This window comes from Dipodomys ordii, unplaced genomic scaffold (assembly GCF_000151885.1).
Source record: "Dipodomys ordii isolate 6190 unplaced genomic scaffold, Dord_2.0 Scaffold25, whole genome shotgun sequence".
NCBI classification, from domain to species: domain Eukaryota; kingdom Metazoa; phylum Chordata; class Mammalia; order Rodentia; family Heteromyidae; genus Dipodomys; species Dipodomys ordii.
The window spans coordinates 10,721,906-10,744,217 of NW_012267241.1; the positions used below are offsets into that span (position 1 = coordinate 10,721,906).

The 22,312-nt window shown below is 34.2% G+C and overlaps 1 protein-coding gene across 1 annotated transcript in view; it reads right to left on the bottom strand.

The window, feature by feature from the left end:
• The window catches only part of Asxl3 (additional sex combs like transcriptional regulator 3), a 133,286-nt gene extending 117,798 nt beyond the window's left edge, over positions 1-15,488 (bottom strand). The window contains exon 1 of the mRNA XM_013014879.1: positions 15,411-15,488. Coding sequence (XP_012870333.1) covers positions 15,411-15,466 — 56 coding nt within the window. The 5' untranslated portion in view covers positions 15,467-15,488. The remainder of the gene's footprint in view (positions 1-15,410) is intronic.
• Between the last annotated feature and the right edge of the window lie 6,824 nt (positions 15,489-22,312).

Sequence of the window (22,312 nt, forward strand, 5' to 3'; positions counted from 1 at the left end):
GAACATTCAATAAATATTAAATAAACTGTGAGTTACACTCAGTGACACAAATAATATCACAGACTTCCCAAGGAATTACTTCCTCCAGTTATAAGAAACAGCAAAATAGTTTGTTCACTGAATCTACACTGCAAAATTTTATGTTGTATAATAGTGCTTTAAAATATATCAATCAAAATTTAGAGGATAGTATAAATATATAGGACTTCATAACACAAATTTGCCAAGAAACATATCACCTCGGTAATTAGCACTACACATATAAATTCAAAGGAGAGAAAAAGCAGAGCAGGGTGCTAGTGGCTCACAACTATAATCTTAGCAACTTGGGAGACTGAGACCTGAGGATCATGGTTCAAAGCCAGCTCTGGGAAGTAAAGTCCATAAGACATGTCTCTAATTAGCCAATAAAAGCCAGGGTGGAAGTGTGGATCAAATTGTAAAGTATGAACCTTCAGTGGAAAAGCTAAGAAACAGTGCTCAGGCCCTAAGTTCAAGCCTTAAGACCAGCACATACACACACACACACACACACACACACACATACACACACACACAGAGAGAGAGAGAGAGAGAGAGAGAGAGAGAGAGAAAGAGAGAGAGAGAGAGGGGAAGAGTAATAAGAATCTACATCAGACATTCAAAAGGCTGAAGTGGCTAAAATTTGAGAAACATACTCTCTGGGTAACAAATAATTTTATCAGGTCTCTTAGTTAATGAATAATTTGTTTGCTAATAGATTATAAGCTGGGAAAATTCTTTACAGCATCCTAATATTCACCACTTGCATACTAAAAATAATTCTGGCTCTTTTCTGCCAAGAAACAGTAGCTTTAAATCATGTCATGGAATCTAAACTAATAACCCTTACTAGTACCTCTTTTCTAACATCTGATCACATTTCTTATAAAAACTTAGTAGATAATAAGTATTTTTATTGAAATGTGAAATATTTGGCACCAGTGTACCAAAATATTACCGTAAAATATCTCAGAATAGAAATTGGGCTTCACTCCATCTTGATTAACTGTCTCCAAATTGATAACAAAGCAGCCAAGAGCAAAATCTCCCACATCAAATACCTCATAATTGGCAGCACATTTTCAAAGCTTTTCCAGATTATTTTATAGCAGCCTTATGGTACAAATAAAGTTACAATTTTCTCTATTTTACTGGAAAGATTTTTATAAAAGGACTGAGTGACTTATCCAGGATAACACATTATGTTCAAAGCAGAAATACAGCTAGAATTTAAATTTCCACTCAATCAATCAGCAAATACCATCAGCCAATTGTGTGAAGAGCTCCACAGGGAAGAGAATGATCAAGGAGACATGAACTCTACTATTAAGGAAATTGCAGTCCTATTACAAAAACGAGAAAATGTGGAAGAGTTTTTAGATACCACAGCACAGGAACACACATCATGTTATCATGGAGAAGTAAGAATAACATGATGAGTTTAAACTACAGATGTTAATTTTTCACAGAGAAAGTGGGACATGACAATTGATTTCAGCCTTCAAGACAGGGCTGGGGAGGTAAGAAATGGTAATGCTCATTATGGGCTGAATAGAGTCAAAACCTGAAAAATATATGAAATGTCTGGGTTATGTACACAGGTAATACTTTTTAAAATGTAAAATATGATAATACACACTTTACATAAATGGTCAAGCATGAGACTTAATAAATAAATAAATATGGAGAAGGTTGGTATTATTTTTCCCCACTAAGGACTCTTTCTTGATAAATTCTACCTTCTTCTCTTTGAGATTACTGCCAAAATTTCAGTCCAATGGGGCATAAGGAAATATAGTGCACTCAAATTCCAGTGTAAGTCTTTCCCTATGTTCCCTCTTCTACTTCTGAGTGATCTTACACCACAGAAATAAGAACAGAAATGAGAACTATCACCAAGATGGTAAAGCACTAAGAAGGAAAAACCTGTCTCTCTGACTGTCCTCATAGAGCAAAGTCATTTCATCACTCCTCAGAAGCTAACATGGGAAATTAATTTCTATCTCAAGAAGCCACTTATTTTTATAACTATATAAGACTCAAACAAACTGGTATAGCACCATATACTTTTCGCAATCAGTTACAGTATCAATCACAAGTAATTCAGTTGGTGTCAGTTCTCAAAATGAAAGAAAACAATTTCAAAATATTTAAATAAAATGTGAAAGGCTTAATAAAACCAGCAACACACAGCTTAATATGCCTTTAAATATATTTTTAAACTTTATATAACAACCTCAAGTAATAGAAAGGCAGGGATCGATGGTTCATAAATGAGGAATGAAACAACATAAAATGAATTAATTACAAAAGGGATTTCATAGCCCCCAATTAGGTTGAATTTAACCTCATTTAGCCAGTTAAAATAATCATTACATAAACTCTATACTACATTAATATTTAAAATTCATTCATTTGGAAAAGTCAAATGTGTTATTAACACCAGAAACAAAGCATGAATAGATTTTTTTAAAAAGTTGATTTTTATTGTAAATTCATTTTAGTTGACAATATGTTTCTTTACTCATTGGACTTTTCATATCACTCTACAAACCAATAGAATTTTGTTATGATTACACTTAAATACTTAATTTCTATCCATTATTTGTACGGAGAATAGAATGAAAATTTAATAAGTAAACATAAATATTTTAATATTATGGATATGAATACATAAGGAAATATACTAGGTTACAATTGCACCGGAAAAAATTGAAAACAAGAAAATCATGTCAGACTATCCCTTGCTTTCAAAATATCTGCAGCAAATTCATTCACCCTTGTCCTGCACATGTTATCCTCATAAACATTACAAAGAATAACTTAAATATGACCAGTCAATAAAATGATCTGTTCCATTTTCATTTGCTCACAGAGCTTGGCTAAACTCACCATCAGCTCATAACAAGAATGTAAGGCAGCCTCTTCTGCTAATCTTATCTAAGGCAATATCTTGATGGCATGAGCAGCCAAAGAGACCAGAACCAACAACGTTTTAAAATGTAAGGTATAGTAAAGCCCTCTTATAACCCAACTCCTGCGGATGTGTTTTACAAATATTTACTTTTGGAGATAAATGAAAGCAGGTCATTGATGTTGATTGGATCAATGTAAGCCTATTACTTGAGGAGAAAAGAATCAAAAGACATGTTCCTCCACCTAAAATAAGACTTGTATCTTTTTCCCTTTATATTAAGTAGATTTCACATACTCCTGGGCTTTTCTATATCTTTCTCAGCTTCTAAAATGATCAGCTTCTAAGTTGAAAAATGAGTCAAATATGCTTTAGCTCCATTGTTATGGGTAACTCATCTTCCAAAGTCTTAATTTATTGATCTGTAATAAAACAGTCTATCTTCAGAGAACTTAACAGATATAAAATATTATTGTTCCAAATTAATGGCAGCTTACCATCCTAATAGCAGGGATTGTGCTGAACGATCTGGTTTCAAAGAGAGCTTGCACTCAAATCAATTCTCAAAGGATGGGAAGGAATGGGAAGGGGAAACAAAGGAGGAGGCTACAATGCTTGATAAGAAATGTACTCATTATCTTGCCCATGTAATTGTAACCCCTCTGTACAGTATTTTCACAATAAAAAATAAAAATTTAAAAAAATCAATTCTCAAAAGTATGCTACGAAAGTGGGATGGTAAGAGCCACAGATCTTTGGTGAAAACTGGTCGTGGCTTCTCTTGAGCAAAGAATATAACTCTCCAACTATTGGGAATAACACAGCTCTTCCTACTCTCTCACCAAGAAGGCATACTTCTAACATAAAGGCTAGAAACTTTTTTAGAAACCAAAATGTTATAAATTGGGTAAAGGGAAGATGACATTTTAAGTTTTAGATGATGACCTGCTCTGAGCTATTCAAAATGCCCCTGTAACCATTTCAAAATTGCTCACCCCTTTCTTAGGAACAAAGGAAAGAAGATGGTGCCACAATTTCTACTATGTAAAGCAACTTATACATCTCTGAAAGCTAACATGCCTAAGAATAATAAATAATCACCAATTTAAAAAAACAGTATGATATTAAGTTTGAAAATATTAAAGTGTTTTTAGCATTGATTTTTAGCAATTCCTAACAGAACTGTATGTACCTAAGAACAGCATTTTCTTTCTTGGAGAGAGGCTGGGGAATTCCAAATCAAGCTTTTCTAGATATGACATTTCACAACTTACAATCTGAGCCATTCTTTTGATTATCCAATGGGAAACACCATGTTTCAACAACTCTTCACAAATGCCATTTTTGGATTTGTAACAATCAACAGGTCCTCTTCAATGAATAAAAATCAAGGAGCAAATTAAATAATAATTGTTATACAAACTGTTGTCTCTCAGGCAGACATGATAGAGAAAAGCTAATTCATAAATTCAGGATATCCACAGCCCGGCAATTTTGCATATATGTATGATTTTTAAAAGTCAAAATAAAAGGAAAAAGTGTTTGTATACCACACAGCAGGAGTGTAATAAATAGGTGATAGGAGAATGGTAGACAAGAGATCCTAACGCAGTTAGTTTCCTGTGGTTATTCTCCATTTAAGAAAATTCCTACAGTATACAATAATGCTGTTCTGAAAATACACTCACTCATTTAGACTTCCTTTTTTCCCACTCATAGCTCTTAAAAGAATAAAAATATTCATAACCCAGCCTCCTGTGCCTCCACCTAAACAGAGTATTTTAACAGTACTAGCTATTTTCATTCAATTATACCCACAAATACGCTGACTGCCATGGTCTGTATTTGTCTTTTGGATTATCTGCATGTTGCTAGTAATTATGCTTTCGTCTTAGGTAGCCAGAAGCAAATATTCCAATTTGTAAATCCAAGATCAACACTAAACCATTAATAATCCTAAGTCCTTAGTTTCCTGCTTATTTGGAATAGATTTCATGTGCTCAAAGCATTCTCTTCTAAAACAAAGAGTATAAAGTTGCATTTGGAACATTTGCTGCTGGTCCTAAGCCCAAATCTTCACTCAAAAATCACCCTCCTCATGTTGGACAAGCATAATTAATATTCATTGAAGGCTTGAATCCTACAAAGCTAAATGGGCTATGTAGGGTTTTTCCCCATCTATTCAACTATTACACAGAAGCTATAAAAAAGACTTTCAATAGAAGTTTGTCTACAACTTAGACTTAAATCTTGGTGATCAATATGCCTAAGATATCAACAATGCAGCACAAAAATTGCTAAGCAAAATAGAGAAGTATTTACTTAATAAAACCATATTACCTACTATTGTTTAATAGACTCAAGCTACACATGTTTCAAAGAGTTAGGAGCAGTTGGCTATAACATTAAACGGTAAGCCATCAAATGTCACGTTTATCACTTGCTGTTGAATAGACTTTCTCAAAAGTTACTCAAACTTGGAGGCTGCCAGTGCTCTCTCTGTAAATTGGAAATTTTAGGATGACCACCTGAAATCATTTCTTAAAATATAATTTATTGTTAAGCCTTGGTTTTAGCCATAACATAAAGAATCAGTAAAAATTAGTATCTTTATTATCATGAAGTCTTAACTCACTAATTTGTTTGGCATACGACATAAAATAATATCCCACTGCTTGCCAAAAAGTAATGGATACAGATATGAGTATCTTGTTTATGTTTTGATGGAAAGATATTTCCTAAAATGTTATAATGTTATATGCTTATAAATAACTCAACAATTTAGAAATTCCCAAGTATAAAAATTAAAACACAGAAACACTATGCACCAGGCTTAAGACATGCTTCACGAAGAAGAGGTTAGAAAGATCTAATTAAATAGTAGAGACAATTAATCTGGAATAACAAAAGTCCCAAAGCAGAGACTATAATTTAGTAAAGCATTAACCCCAACAACTTCTAGTCTCAAGAACTTAGCATGTCCTAATAAATATTAATGGAATGAATACTTGCATTCAAACTTCCACAAAGCCTCCAGGATCATAGGAAACACTGTGCAGGTAGTTGATTGATTAATCAATATCTCAACAACTTTCACTTCCCTGATGGCCTCTAATTTCTCAGATATCCCTCTAATTTGACCCCTGAGCACCTTCGACATAGGCACCTGCATATGAGAACCATCTCAGCACATGAGTATTAACAGATTGAACATACCAAAAACTAAACACAAAATCTTGTACAGGCTTTAACTTATTAAAGAAATGAATTTCAGACAGATTTCCAGCCAACAATGATCAATTTGACTTTGCTTGGATGTATGAGAAAACATAGAATAAATTAGCAATCTTTTTTTTTCCTAAAAGAACTAAGACTTATTCTTATTCTTAATTATGCATTATAGCTTTTGGAAAACCTGGCTCAACAAAACATCCTAAGTTTTATTCCCTGTGAAAACAAATCCACTATAAAAAGAAGTCCACACGTCAGCACATCAAAACTGTTTTGCATTTGAATTATGTTGTCAAGTTCAAAACAATGAAGTCAAACTAAAATCATTTAGGTATGTGGCAATTAAGAGCATAAGCAATGAAATAAGAGATGATGAGAAAAGTACCACTTACAAAAGTCTTAAATAAAATAGCCCCAGTTAAATGGCTGCTCCTCCCCACAGATTTTTCACCTGCACAGAATACTTGGAAAGACTTATGCACAGTGTAATCTTATAACCATTTCTGGTTCTATTTCTGCACTGAAATATTTATAGACTGCTCAGTGTTCCTGGAGTAAATTATACCTATATCTTGGTAAAACTAAAATTCACTTAAATTACATTTTTGTTCAGCTATTTGGAAGAATGTGGAAAGAAAACTTAACAGAATAAAAAGATGTATCAAGCAGTGGTCATTTTGTAGTTATGATTACACAGTTTAGTGGATATTGAGGCAGTCACCATCACTATTTTTACCAAAGGCTTCAAATCCTACGCAAACTAATTTATGGGAATATACATATTGTACTTAAACATGAAACATGTTAAGCCAAGTTATTCCAGTAGTTAGTATGTTTGGAATAATGGAGAAAAACCCTTACTTGCAGTATACAAATGAAAACAAGATGCTGTGTGAATAATATTGTTACATATACTTTCCAAAAACTCAAACTTCTAGAAATAGTCTTACGATGTGTTGGGAATCCTGGCAACGTTGCAAACTTGAAATCACTGTTTGAATGTTATTGGCTATTCAAAATTCTTATGTTGAACTATAGTCCTCGCTGTGACTGTATTGAGATGATTAAGGTGAAAAGAAGGTGGATACATGATTTGGTATGATTAGTGTTCCTAAAAGATGCAATACCAGAGATCTCTCTATTTTTCTTCAAGCACTGCAGGTAAAAGCCTAAAGCAGGTAACTGTAAGCCAAGAAGGAAGTCAGCAGAACTCAAGCTGTGAGAACTTGATCTGAGATTGTTGATCTCTAGAACTGTGAGGCAAATATATGTATGTTGGAGAAGCCAATGCTATGACAGCAGAGGTAGACTAATATGATTATTAATAATTTTGATTTGAGAATGAAGAATTGTGTTGTGAGCTTATAACATCACTTTGAGACATTGTACATGAAAAATATATTAACTCTACTAAGCAAACCAATCTCTTATCAACAATATACTATGTGCTAGAAGTATATGTGAATATGTGTGTACACACACAGACACTTCCTGAATGCTTTCTGAAGTATATGTGAATATGTGTGTATACACACAGACACTTCCTGAATGCTTTATGGGTCTACCTTACACATTTCAAAGCATAGCTAACTTCCTGTGGTGTCTTCACATGACCTTTTCTCAGTACAATCCTACAGAAAGACAGAGAACTCTCTGGTGACACTTCTTATAGGGAAAATAATCCTATCAGATCAGGACCTCCTTCCACCTTAATCGTCTCCTTTAAGGCCAAAATATAATCACATCAAGGGCTTGTGGTCAAACCTGGGAGCAATGACAGCATTCAATCTGGAACTGTGATTGAAATAATCAACTGAAGTTATAATATCAAATACCTGACTACTTAAAGTCTCTACAGAGACCCACATGGAGGCTGATTAGAGTTGTGTTGAGAAGTAATTCCTTAGGAACCTGACATTATAAGGTAATGTTCCACATGTTTATGTATTAACTTAGGAACTGCTTTCATTATAAGAGACAAACACATCTTCCCTGAGGAGAATTTCAATTTTTTTTGGTCAGAAGTCTTAAAAAAGTATCTTCAAGGTTAAAACAGCTTTTAAATAATCAGTTATATTATCCGTAAACTTTGACTATATAATCAACATTATTCCATTTAATTCAAAATTAACTAATTGTTCAAGAAAGTATACAATGGCAACAATACTATAAATGATACATTGTACATATATATGTGCATATATATACACACATATATACATTGTGATATATGTACACATATATACACACACATATGTATGCATATGAGTAGAGTAGAAATTCCGAAGTTTATTTAAATGCAAAATATAATGTATATTTTCTTCATTTATATAATACATATTATATTTTCAGAATGGCATAAATTTATAAAAATGCCATATTAAGATTAAAGTACTATATCTAATTTCATCTAATTATCACACAGCATATGCTTATTTTCTGACTCACAATTAACCAAACATGATCTTGGTTCTGGGATATTATGGACTATCATTTAAGACTGACCGTGGTTGCTGGGGTGATATTAGATTTGAAAAAGGAGTTAATGGGGTAATGTGTTCAAATAAGAAGGATGCGCAATAATCCATGTAGGAAATAATAAGAAATTGAATAATGGAAAAAAGTAGAACACAGTAAAGATGTGCTCAAGATGTAGAAATGATACTACTCAGAAACCAACTGACTCTCCTTTCACAAGAGAAGTTAAGAATAATTCACAGGGAGACTTCTAATCTGTGCAATGATGAAAAGTAAAATTCTATGTCAGCCCAGAGCTAGAGAATTCTAAAGGCTTGCTTGCCCACATGTACACACAGTTAAGTAGATGCAAATTGCCCTATTTTTCTGTTTAATAACTCCATTGTTTCTCACATCCCTCTCCCAGTAGCTGACTGTGCACACCACTTACACAATGAGAGAATTAGATGTTAACAAATGACAGGGATGACACCGTGCACTAACACTGTAATTCTGAAATGCCCCAACACAAACAAACCAGACCACCATTTCCGTATGAAAGGAGGGTTCCCCGCATGGAGACTGAAGATAAGAATTGATTTTGCAATAGAAATTATTTGTGTTTCTGTCTTATCTCTAGACAAAACATTTCAGCAGCTACAAAAACCATCTCTTTTAGCATTAATTAGCAACGTAAATCTCACTAAGAGCAATGCCAAGAGATTTTATTGTTTGTCACTCTATGTGGTAATAGAATTCCTGACTTGTTATCCTCTTAAAAATGCAACATTTTTCATATGTCACAGCTTAAACTGGAGATCCTAATTTCAGTATATCATCCCAGAGACTCCAAAACAAAAGTCATAAAAGCAAATTTATAGTAAGAATTATCAGCAAGAGTAAAAAACAAATAACATGCCTAGTAGAATAATTATGAAAATCTTAGGTTGTCAAATGCATGTTCCACTTTGCAAACTGTAAAATATGCCTACCTTCTAAATAATATATGCCAATAAGACTGCCTATAAAACTTATCATATGAGATTGTTTATAAAACTTTTAAAATGTCCCTACTGGGGTGTGTAATTATAGGCTGTTGCACTGTAAACAGCTGGTGAAATCTAACAGGTTTTTATGGAGTAAGACATCTACAATATTGTAAAAATGTACATTGTAATTATTGCCATGTTTCTAACTTAACAAGTTCTTTATTGCTTGTTTTGTTTATTAGCACCTTACCCTCATTAGAATTATTAACTACTATCAAATAATATAAAAGCTGTATCACAATGGACAACAGATTAATATCAGGTATCTAGTAACAGCAATAGTTAGCCCTTAAAAAACGGAGTCCTTGATGATGAATGGCTGTTTTGGCTCTAGTCATACTCCACAACTTTGTAGCCCCTGGCATCAAATACTTAGCACACACTTCTCTGGAAGTGGCACTTTAAGGGTGGCTGAAATAAGGCAGAGAAAACTTATTCCCAGGCATTAAGAAAGTCTCAGCTTCATCTTTGTTACAGAGTAACTTCTGAATAAGTAAATCAAAACCAGAAAAGCACAATTGGAATAACTGCTTCCCCAAACATGATAAATGGAGTTGCTCATCTTTTTCTATGTAAATATTGTTACTTCAGACAAGAATATATTTTGCAGCAGCCTATGTCCCTGAAGAGTGGAAATGTTTAGGTAAGCAGTTCTCTAGAATATTAAACATCCACTCACAAAAGTAGCAGACCGGAATAGGCACAGGGTCCCCTCCATCCAAGCAGTATGTCTCTTTGATCAGTTGTAAGATTCTGCGGATCTCAGAAGTATTTCAAACAACTATGACCAATTTGTTAACAACCCATAAATTCAAAGTGACAAAAGCCTGAACATCCTCATAAAGTAAAAGTATAGAAGGACCAGATAATTCATCAAATTATATTAATAAATTCTTTCCAATTATATTGATAAAATTCTTTTATAGAAAGGGTAAGGAAAATTTACCATGCATATTTTCAGTAAAAAGAGAATCAAATCTAGAAAAAATTCATTCTATAGCTATTCTGTGAACCAAAATAATAATAATAGTTATTATCAATAATCATTAGTGGTATATATTATATAATATATAATTAAAGTATATATTATATGACATATAATATGTAAAATTACATTAATAATATAAATAAATATTATATATTATATTTATATACCTTTATATATTATGTAATAGTAATTGTATATTGCCATATATTATATTATAATAGTATGTAATTATGGTATTATGTTATATATTATATTATTAATAATAATATAGTCTATCATGACAATTTATTTTATTCAAATATCTTTTGTAAATCTACATGTAAAATTATTATTTAATTCTGTCATTTCTAAGTAGAATTTAATCATACTCTACATATTTCAGCAATAACATGAAGATGATGTGGAAAAGATGTTCTATTATCATGTCTATATAAAATATGTAATTGAAAGTGTCACTTAAAAAGGAAAAGATTGCATAAATGTCTACAGCTTCATCTCAATCAAATCACCTAACATTATCACGTATGCTAAACACAATCAAACATCCATACTGGCTTTGTCAAAATTACTGGTGTTGAATGGGTTTTTAAAAATTGGAAACTACAAATTTAAACCAGTGGCTCTTACAAGTATTTGAAAACAAACAACAGAGTAATACTTCTACTTGTTCAGGGATAATCTGCTGGAGATAATCACAATGAATATTTTAATGAGACTGCCACAAAATCATTAGGCTCCTTTCAGTTTTGAAACAACTACTACCGAAGAGAATGCCAAATATATATATATAGAGAGAGAGAGAGAGAGATAATTAAAAGAAGCTTCTAACTCTGAGTGCATGTCAAACTATCACTAAGAACCATGATTATTGAGTTTCTAACTCAAGAGTGTTAGGTGTTAGGTTCTCTCTGACTTTAAAGAGCTAACAAATAGCAGGGAAAATACATGAAGGCATGGCAGGACATTTTCAAGAGGAGATTGGCCTGGCACACGGGAGACCTAAAGATTCCCACAGAACTAGAAACAAATTCAGGCTGGAGCAATGAAGGTAAAGACCCTGAAGTTCCCTCTCTTACAAATGCTAGGGACAGGGTGGCCGTTTTGGCAGACCATTAACATTGCCTTGCAATCATGGAGACCAGCAGTTGAAGTCACACCAATATCTATCCTGTATATCACTTCCCCGACTTACTCAAGCATATCATCTATGTGCATGTCTTTAAAAACGTACCATTAATGATCAAGTAGTAATTAAGCAGGTACATTTGACCTTCTTATGATAAAATTTCTAAATGTAAGAAAAATATATACAGCTATACTTCATTTAATCTGCTTCCTTAAATATTTGGAAAACATTGGCGAGTCCAGAAAAGTAGCAAAACAGTACACTAAGTAGATAAAATAAATGTCAGCATCTGCTCCCTAAAGCAACATACATAACACAAGGCAGTCCCAAAGTCCCTCAAAATGAATACATGCTTATTTCAGAAGTGACTCTAATAAGCAAACTAGCACTAGAGAACAGGGAAGAGTAAGTAGAGACACAAAGGTTAAAAGTAACAAATTACAATTAAAGGAAGAAGAAAATGTAAAAAAAAAAAAGAGAGATCACAAAAAAATATTATCTGAGGCTATTAATGTTCAAAAGAGAATTGAGAAAGGATAGGTAGTCTCTTTCTTTGCCTTTCCCCTGTCTTCCTCAACTTCTTGCAGGAATACTTCCAATAGTACTTACTAGTCCACCAGTATTTTTTCCACAAAATATTAAAACGCATTTAGTCTATTTCTTTAATAGTATTTAACAGCCATCAAAATTATACATTCAATCAATATTTAGTATATATATGAGCAAGTTAATGATATGATTGAGCAACAACAAAACACATCCTACATAATGCTCCCTGATTCCAAATGTGTAAAAATAAAATTCACTAGAATTTTAGACACAATAATTTTAACAAAAAGTATGCAAAAGTGTTTCTTTGAATATTAGAAATGTTCATATCTGGGCTAATGAAATAGAAGATGAATGGAAGTTTTGTACACTTAATTCTTCAATTAAAAATAATATTTTTAAAAATAAAAATAAGCCAGACAGTCACAGGTGGCTTATGACTATAATCCTAGCTATTCAGGAGGCTGAGATCTGAGGATCATGGTTCAAAAGCAGTCTGGTCAGGAAAGTACATGAGATTCTGATCTCCAATTAAAAAAGTAAAAATCTTGAAGTAGAACTCTGACTCAAGTGATAAAGCACTAACTTTGAACACAAAAGCTCAGGGAAGCATCCAGACCCTGGAGGCAATCCTGTACTCAGAGAAGAATAGAATGCAAAAAGGTTTAACACTGGGTAGTCTATCTATTCATCGCAAATATAGCTGCATTTAACCTTAGAGAGAGCGAAGTATTAGTGTCCAGGCCCCCCATGAGGATTACTCGGAGCCATGAAAGTATATTTTGTGAACTGAAATGTATTTTATGAAATTGCTGCAAAGGAGTACATTTCTTCTAAAATGTTTGAAGAATTCATGTTTAAATTTAAGGTGAAACAAACATATTTCATGTAAAAAAAAAAGGAAACATAGAATACAGTAGGAGAAAGATATTCAGTAGAATAGGAAACTGTGTTTCCCATTACAGTGTTCTTAAATTATTCCTTTCAGAAAGTCTTGTTTCACAATTTCATTTGCTTTTGGGAACTACTTAAACTTGAAGACCTTTCAAGGGCCTTTCTGGGAATACCAGTTTTTTTTTTTAATTAAACCCTGTTCTTATGACAAATATAACTATAATACTGCTAAGAATCACAGTACAGGAACACAGGAATTTTATATGTCAAATTACTTTTAAGAAATGATAGAAGGGCTGGAGGTATAGCTCATGTTAGCAGAGGGTCTGCTTACTAAGTGCAAAGCCCAACTTCAGCCTAGTACCACACCCTGCCCCCATGCGGGGAGGGGGAGAGCAGCAGAGTCATTCCTGTGGAGAAATATATCTTAATGAACAAAATTCAAACATCTGTTGAGCTTTGTCTCATGTCTGTGTTGGCAGATTTCTCTGGCATAGAGCCTCCATTTGACAGGAGTTGGTATCTTTAGATGTTACTCCCTCTTTTCTTTTGGCTGTGCTACAAGAATTTTTTGATGCTTTCAAAACACCATAAATATTTTTAGGGTTATCAACAGGTGGCAAGAAGAAAATTAATTTCCATATTTCCCCATTTTATTCCCTAACTCCTTGCACTGATAACCAGCCTAGAATAGTCATTTTCAGTGAGACTATTAAACACTGTCAGCAATTCACCGCCCATTATTACCATCACAATGAGGAGGGAAAATAAAGATCTATAAATACAGTATGGTTACAGTATCTCAGGATATTTATTCAGAACAGTCAGGAAAAGCCCCCCACACAGGGATGAAAATTTGAACATCAGTATCCGATGGGCCAAAGAACTGTGGTGTTCACAGATCTTTTAAAGATACATTTTTAAACAGTTGGAAGCTGAGGTTACCTATACTTTAAAGTTATAGAGGTTATAGGTGAAATCCATTATTTTTAGGAAAAGTTGGTCTCCTGAGAATGTTATTTCTCTCAGCAGTTCTATCTCTATATTAAAATGTTCAGTAGCTCAGTAGGTTTAATTTCCACCAACTTATCACCTCCGTAACTAGGCTCTAGCTAGTTCAATGGCCAGCAGATAACCAAGTCATGCACAAAAATCTATTCCATGCAACATGGAGTATCATAAAGTATCATCAAATTAATTTGTCCTGTAATGGATGCCTTTTTGTTGCTTTTTGACCAGTATCTTTTATCTGGTCCTGAACTGTTGGCTAAAGCCACAACTCCAAGATTAATACAAAAAACAACTAAAACACCATCATGAGTAAACAAAATGTGGTAAGTTCTTACAATAGAATACTAACTGAAAAACAAAAATAAAAAGTATTGATATATGCTACATCATGAGTAAACCTTGAAACCATCATGCTAAGGGAAATAGCCAAGAGATTTGCTTTTATGAATTCCTTTTATATTAAATACCCACAAGTGCAAATCCAGAGACAGTAAAGATTAGTAGCTGCAGGGAAAGTAGAGGATGGAGGTTGGTGACTAATAGACATAAGGGCTCATTTTAGTGATAGAAATATTCTAAAGTTAGATATTGGTGATGTTTGTACAACTTGGTGATTATAATATAAACTACTTAGCTGTCAAGAGGGCAAGTTTTATAGTATGTGAATCCTATCTCAAGAAAGTTATTTTTTAAAAGGTTCCACAGCCAATAAAAGACATGCCAAGTAGAGTTCTTAAATATCCGAGAACAAAATTTTCAGCCACATTTTATTGGCACTTGGAATTTTATCAGTATCTAACCATCTTTATTCCCTGGGATCTATCTATTATATCTATAAAATGTTTATCTATGTCTATTGCTTTATTCAGAAATAATAATCTTTTGTTTTATAAGAGAAATAGGAATAACTATGAGTAGAAGCTAGTTCACACTGTGTTGCTCTTTGTTAACAAAGTATATTCAGTCCACCTAATAATGTAATTTATTACACTAACGAGCAATTCCTAAGAAATTTTCAGTCATCCAAATATTTTTGCAATCACAAAAGAATCTTCAGTTACTTCATTGACTATTAACTAGTATTTCCAAATCTAGATATGATTACTGCTTTACAGCTAGTAACGATTATTAATCAATGAAAACAGAAGGTTTTAAAAATAGGATACTGACCTTGTTTCTTTTAATCCTTCTTTCTGAATGACTTCCAGTATCTGCTTTGCTGTCATTGGTGAATTGGGATGCTTTTCTAGTGCCTAGAAAAGATAAGACATAAATTTAAGATTCCTAGATTATTGCATTGAAACATACAAAAAGAAAATGTCTGTGTCTCATGCAGTCTTTTCTTAAATATTTATGGGCGCAGGGGTGGTGGTGGATGGGTTTTTATGTCAAAGTTCAGCTCAAGTATTCAATTAGAGAATGTAATAATGTAATGATTCTTTTTATAAATAATAAATTTCTGCAACATAATAGGGACATTTTTTAAAAGTCACTGAAGTATGCATATCCAAAAAAGAAAAATGAATGAGAAACTAAGTCAATTAATGTACATAGTTTCCTTTATTTGAAAAATTGATAATGTTATTAGTCTAAGTAAGTCTCCAGACTTAATTATTAAAATACTTCTCAAATTCCCACTTTTAAGGAAACATAGAGTCTGAATGCCATCAACAGCAGGGAGCAGAATGCTGACAAAAATGAACCTCATGAGCTTGTCAGTTCAATCAATGTTGCTTGTATATTAAAAAAAAATGAGAAAGAAACTAAACCCTTCGTGGTAAAATGATGCAAAAAGCCCACAGGTGCCAAAGTTACTCATTGCTCTATCTCCTCCAGCTCAGTTCCTTTCCTTTACCTTTTCCAATGAAATTACAAATAGAACCTTTTCTCTTTCTATTCTGCTCATCCCAGCTTTATGAACTTGGCCCTATTTTCTTTTTTCCTCTTCTACCCTATAATTCTACTGGGAAGGAGTTTCTTTTAAAGAAAGAGTATGGAGCACATGAACTAAGGTTAATTATTCCTACAGGTATTAGGCCATCACCCCACTTCCTTTTTTTGTCCAGGGATTTAACACTATACAGGAAGGAGCAGAGCCTACACAGCTCAACCACAGGGACGAAATCTGGATAAAGGTACAAGTCTGCAGCTTACTTCACAACAACTTCTTCTGAGGGAAGATGATACCCATTGAAAAATGTATACTAAGTTCTGGCCCCAAGAAACTTAACAATAATAAGAGTTCTAATTGATGATTATTTACACGTAATTTTACAAATTAAAAAGGTCACCTTAAAAGGCTTCTTAATCTTTTCAAAGTAGCTCTGTGATTTCTTCTGCTGCCAAAGGCAGAATCTGAACTAGCTCACTATCAAAAGCTTCGTTCATCAATGTCTCCCAGTGAATCCCATACAATCTGTCATCTACCACATCTAGGCTACTTCCTAGTCTCTTATTTCCAGTTCCCAGGCAATTTCCCCACTATCCCAGTCTTAATCAGTCCCTTGCTCATAGCTGACACAAAACAACAACAACAACAACAAAACAGCTACACTAGGTTGGTGTTGGTGGCTTAAGCCTGTCATTCTAGCTAGAATGATAGAAGGCTGAGATCTGAGGATTATGGTTCAAAGCCAGACTGGACAGGAAATTCCTTGAGATTCCTATCTCCAGCTAGTCACCAAAAAGCTGAAAGTGAAGCTGTAATTCACATGGTAGAGAGCCAACCTTGAGTAAAAAAGCTCCAGGACAGTGCCAGGTCCTGACCTGTACTGGTAAACATTCCAAACACACACACACACACACACACACACACACATATACGCACACACACACACACACACACACACACACACACACACACACCACAAAGTAGCCACACTAAAAAGAAGCATGACAAGTCTCAGGAAAGAAAGAAAATGGCCTCATATAGGCATACACTGGAAAGCTAAACAGAAGACACAGAAAGAGAGAACAAAATAACAAGCATAGGTGTGTAGATAATAGGAGTAAGATATACAAATATTGTGGGAAAAGGCAATAAAGAAAGTGCATAATAGAGCTGAAAGGAGGAAGGAAATATTGGGTCACATGGTCAGGAAAAGAAATGACTTGAAAACAAAAATGCTGTCCAACACAAGAGGATTTTTTCTTCCTTGCTAATGTTTCTAACTTATTTATAAGGTACCATGTGATTTTTTTGTTGCTTTGTATGTCCCTCCCCCACAGTTTAACCCCTGTTTTCCCTGTATTTGATGTTGGTATAATTTGGGGAAGGGAAGGGAAAAAACAAATTGTTTAAATAGGGTTACATTCAGACCCATTGCAACACTGAGATGTACAAGACACTATGTCGAAAAACAAACTTTACAATTTAGGTGGGAGGGGGTTGAGGTGGGGGGGTGTAGCTGAGGAGGTGGGAGGGATGGGATGGTAGAGGAAAAACAAAGGAGGAGGAAACAATGTTAGATAAGAAATGTACTCATTACCTTGCTCGTGTAACTGTAACCCCACTTTGTATAGTATTTTCACAATAAAAAACTTAATTAAAAAAAAAGTGCTGTCCAAAATTTTATGAAGAGGAACCTTAGGTAGAACAGTGTTACTATAATACTGTTACAGTAACACTAATAATAACTGTTACAATGTTACAGTTAATAATGTTGTTACAGTATGTTACCGTTATGCCTGTTCTTTCCAGTGTATTACTTCCACTGTCCTTCCAGTGAGTTAATGGAAGGAGATCTTATGTGATATGGACTATGTATAGGGAGGTCATCACTCAAAAGGGCATCCATGTTGGGACACTAAAGATCTCCCATGAAACACACACAGACTCTAAGCCAGCAATTATGCTGGAGACAGGAAGGGAGCAGCACCGGATGGTGGAAAGAACAGGAATGCTGAGAAGAGGGAGAATGAAGGAAAATTGTTCTGAACTTGGATCGTCTAAAGTAAAACTGATTCCAATCTCTATAAAGAACTAAAGAAGAAACTCTACTGTACTGGACAATGTTTTAACAGAAATTTGGGTGCAAATTAAAGTGGGATTTACCAATTGTGGAGGATAACCTATCACCCTTTCCTGAGTATAGACCATTGGCACACCTGGGCAACTTATATTAACAATTGAGAGAATTTGGATAGCGCTGCCCCCTTCTCTATGACATCAATTCCCACTCTACAAAGGAAGTAAAAGTGCCAAAAATAACAAGATAAAACGGAAGGGAGGGAGGAAGGAAATGGCGAAAACACACACAGAACCTACAAGCTGCCCTCAATTCCTGCAAGGCACAAAAAGGAGACCTAGAAGGTGATTTCTGGGTTTGATAAAGTTGTACAGACATTAGCAAAGCAAAAGATAGGGAGAAATGAACTTCACAAAACAAAACACTGATGCCATCAAAATATTGTGGCAGAGACATGAATCAGACCTGCAGGCAGCCCTACTGTAAAACATCAGAGAAGGAGAAGCTTATTCTGTCCTAAGCTTCACGTCCAGATGATGGACTAGATACCTGTTCATTGTGAAAACAAGGTCTTAGCTATGAGGCAGTACTGGACTATCTAACTGATCTCAGACTTTTCTGTGATATACATGAAGTCTTCTATTTTTATGCAAACAATTCTGTCAGCCTTTTCACTGCTTTAATGCATGAAAAATGGCTTTTATCTAGGGAGTGTGAAATTATTTCTCTCCAGTTTTTTTATATGCTTGTTTTCTTTTTAATTCATCTCAAATTTCTAATTTTGTACCACGGTAAAATACTGACTCATACCTCCATTCCCCATTAATAAGCCATTATTCCACAACATTATTTGCCACATATGGTTAATCCAGCTTCCGTTCCTGTATATAATGAAAAGTTTAACATCTATGTGTAAATGTGGAGCCCAGGGTAAAAGACATAGATGAAGTTCAAGGTTTTGAGCTGGAGATGAGAGAGATCAGAGCTTTCTCTGGCTAAAGGCACATTCTGAGAATCTGAGGATCTATAAACTGCAATCTACTATTTGGAGCTGGTCTAGGGGACCGGTGGGGCTCCACTGATCCTTCATTCAAGTATTGTGCCAGCACCACACTGTTGTAATTAATTGCTGTAACATTCTAATAGACTTCACTTCCCGAACAGGACACTACTCTCATTATTCCTCTTAAGTTTCTAATTATTCACTCATTTATTGTTCCAGATGAAATTGAGATTGGATTTGCATGAACCATCTAATTAAATTTGGAAGGAATTGACACAAATTATGTCATTTAAGATTTATTTTTAAACCTGTAATATTCTTTTAATTGCTTTATAATGTTCAGTTGCAACTATGTAAACTTTTTGCTATAGCATTTTCACATATTACTCTTAATGCATACCAAAGCTACTTATGCATGATAATTATTAACTGTGTGCACAGCTAATTAAATTTTAATGGTTTAAGTAGTACAATAGTAAAGACCCATATTTTCTTACAAATATGAATTCTGTCTCCTTTCTTATATCTCTATTTTATTTCTTCTTCCTATATTATTTATTTTAGGTAAAGAAAAATGAGCTTTGTTAATGCATTTCAAAAAAATGTGTGCTAAAAATTATCATTTATTTCCTAAAACACAAACTACTAAAACTACTATGCTTCGGCTAAAAATATCTGTAACTAGAATTATTAGAATGAGTACTGCCAAGAGAAGAGTGTAAATAAGAACCAGTGAATGGCCAAACATCCCTTTCTTTGCACCAGGGTCTGTTCTGGTGCTCATTCCTTACATCAATATCCTTGCTTTTTTTTTGTAAAACAGATTGCTGGCCCCATATCATTGCTAAATTTGTGATTCTACATCACTCTCAGTCTGCTCTTCAACAGTTGACCCAAATCCCTCAAGAACCTTCAGTTCTTAACAAAGTTACTTTTTTCCACATTGCTATTGTACAAATGCTTTCTAATTCAACATGGGCACTCTCCATTGCTAAATCCATAAAAGAGACATGTCATCAGCTATCTTCCAATAACAGATCTTTTATTTTTCACTGAAATAAACAACCATGGGATAGGGTAAAGAGAACACTGGATTTCACCATCTTGACTAACTATATCAGAGCCTATCTCAAAGACATTAAAATCAATGGAAGTCAGAGGCATGCAAACTTATCCCAGAAATTTCTTCCTCCACACTCCCCAGGATGGGAGGCAGGAAAGATACAAAAAAAAACATACAAAAAGGACAGCCATTGTGTATATATACCACATTTTCTTGATCCATTCATCTACTGAGGGGCATCTGGGTTGGTTCCATATCTTAGCTATAGTAAATAATGCTGCAATAACCATAGTTGTGCTGGTAGCTTTAATATGGTCTTGTTTGTGATCATTTGGGTAAATGTCCAAAAGTGGGATTGCTGGGTCATAGGGGAGCTCCATGTGGAGTCTTTTGAGGAACCTCCATACTGTTTTCCAAAGTCATTGAACAAGTTTACACTCCCACCAACAATGCAGTAGGGTTCCTTTCTGTCCACATCCCCTCCAGCCTCATTAGAGTTCTTGATTAGAGCCATTCTAACTGAGGTGAGGTGGAATTTCAATGTTGTTTTGATTTGCATTTCTTTTATGGCTAGAGAGGCTGAGCATTTCTTCATGTGTCTATTAACCATTCTTATTTCCTCTAATAACAACAGATGCTGGAGGGGATGTGGCCAAAAGGGAACCCTATGTATTGTTGGTGGGAGTGTAAACTTGTTCAACCACTTTGGAAAGTAGTATGGACACCAAATTAAAAACTCAAATGTTTTTTCTTTCTTGCTATTGTGTCTAACATATTTATAAGCTATTTCTTTGTTGCTTTGTATGCCCCTCCCCCCACAGTCTAACCCCTGTTTTCACTCTATTTGATGTTGGTATAATTTGTAGAGGGGAAGGGAAAAAACAAATTGTTTAAATAGGGATACAGGTGGACCCACTGTAACAATGAGATGTACAAGATGTTATGTCAAAAATAAACTTTACAACTTTGGTGGTGGGGGGTGGGGGTGGGGGGACACACAGTGAGGGATGGGAAGGGGAAACAAAGGAGGAGGCAACAATGCTTGATAAGAAATGCACTCATTACCTTGCCCATGCAATTGTAACCCTCTGTATGGTATTTTCACAATAATAAAAAAAAAGGACAGCCATATAGTACAGAAGAGAGGCCAGTTGCTGTGACCACTGGCTATGTAAAGAATGTGTCCTTCTATGTAATTGGCTCAGTCTTTAAGTACTTTTCTGATCCAGGAACACTGGTGCAGACTTTTTAAGGCTTACACTAGAATTCTTTAGTGCCTTTCATACACAAAATAGACTTTAAGTGTCCCTAAGATAAACACATTAAACCACTGTTTACTCAGAGGTTTAAGTTTTGGCCCTACAGGCCCTAAATAAAACTTTCTGAGAGAGTTACTTATTTCATTACAATAAGAAAAAAAAATTCCTGCAATTTAAAAAATAATTTCAAGGTTTACATTTGTACAGTCCCAGATGGATATCAATGATCAGGCACTCTCTTCTTTTCTAGCATTAAAGTATGTTCTCCAAATCCACACTGGCAGTTCATTACAGGGTTTAGATACTTAAGGCCTTATGTTCTGGCCAAACGATTATGGGTTTATAACAACAATAAGCCATTATACAGCTTTCAGCAATTATAGAGTGCTTTCACATAATGTATAGTATTTCAATTTATTTCACACAACATGTTATTTTAGTTGATCCTCAAGAGAACTCTGTGAATTGCATAGAAGAGTCATTATTAGCAGTCTTCTAAATGTACAGAATTAAATTAATTGGTTTAGGGGTATAAAGCTAGCAAGCCAGTGAACAAGATTTGCATATCTGATGCTGTTGATGATAATAACATTTAAATGTAAATGCAGCTAATACTTATAATACTTATCAGATACTTCCTCTGAACCAAGTCCTCACCAGGAGTATTACTTTATTACAACAGATTCTAGAATAACTATATTTAACATTTCCTAATCTACTAATGTAGGGAAAGCTCAAAGGTCAATGCCATTTTGTTAAAATAGGAATTTTTATCACCA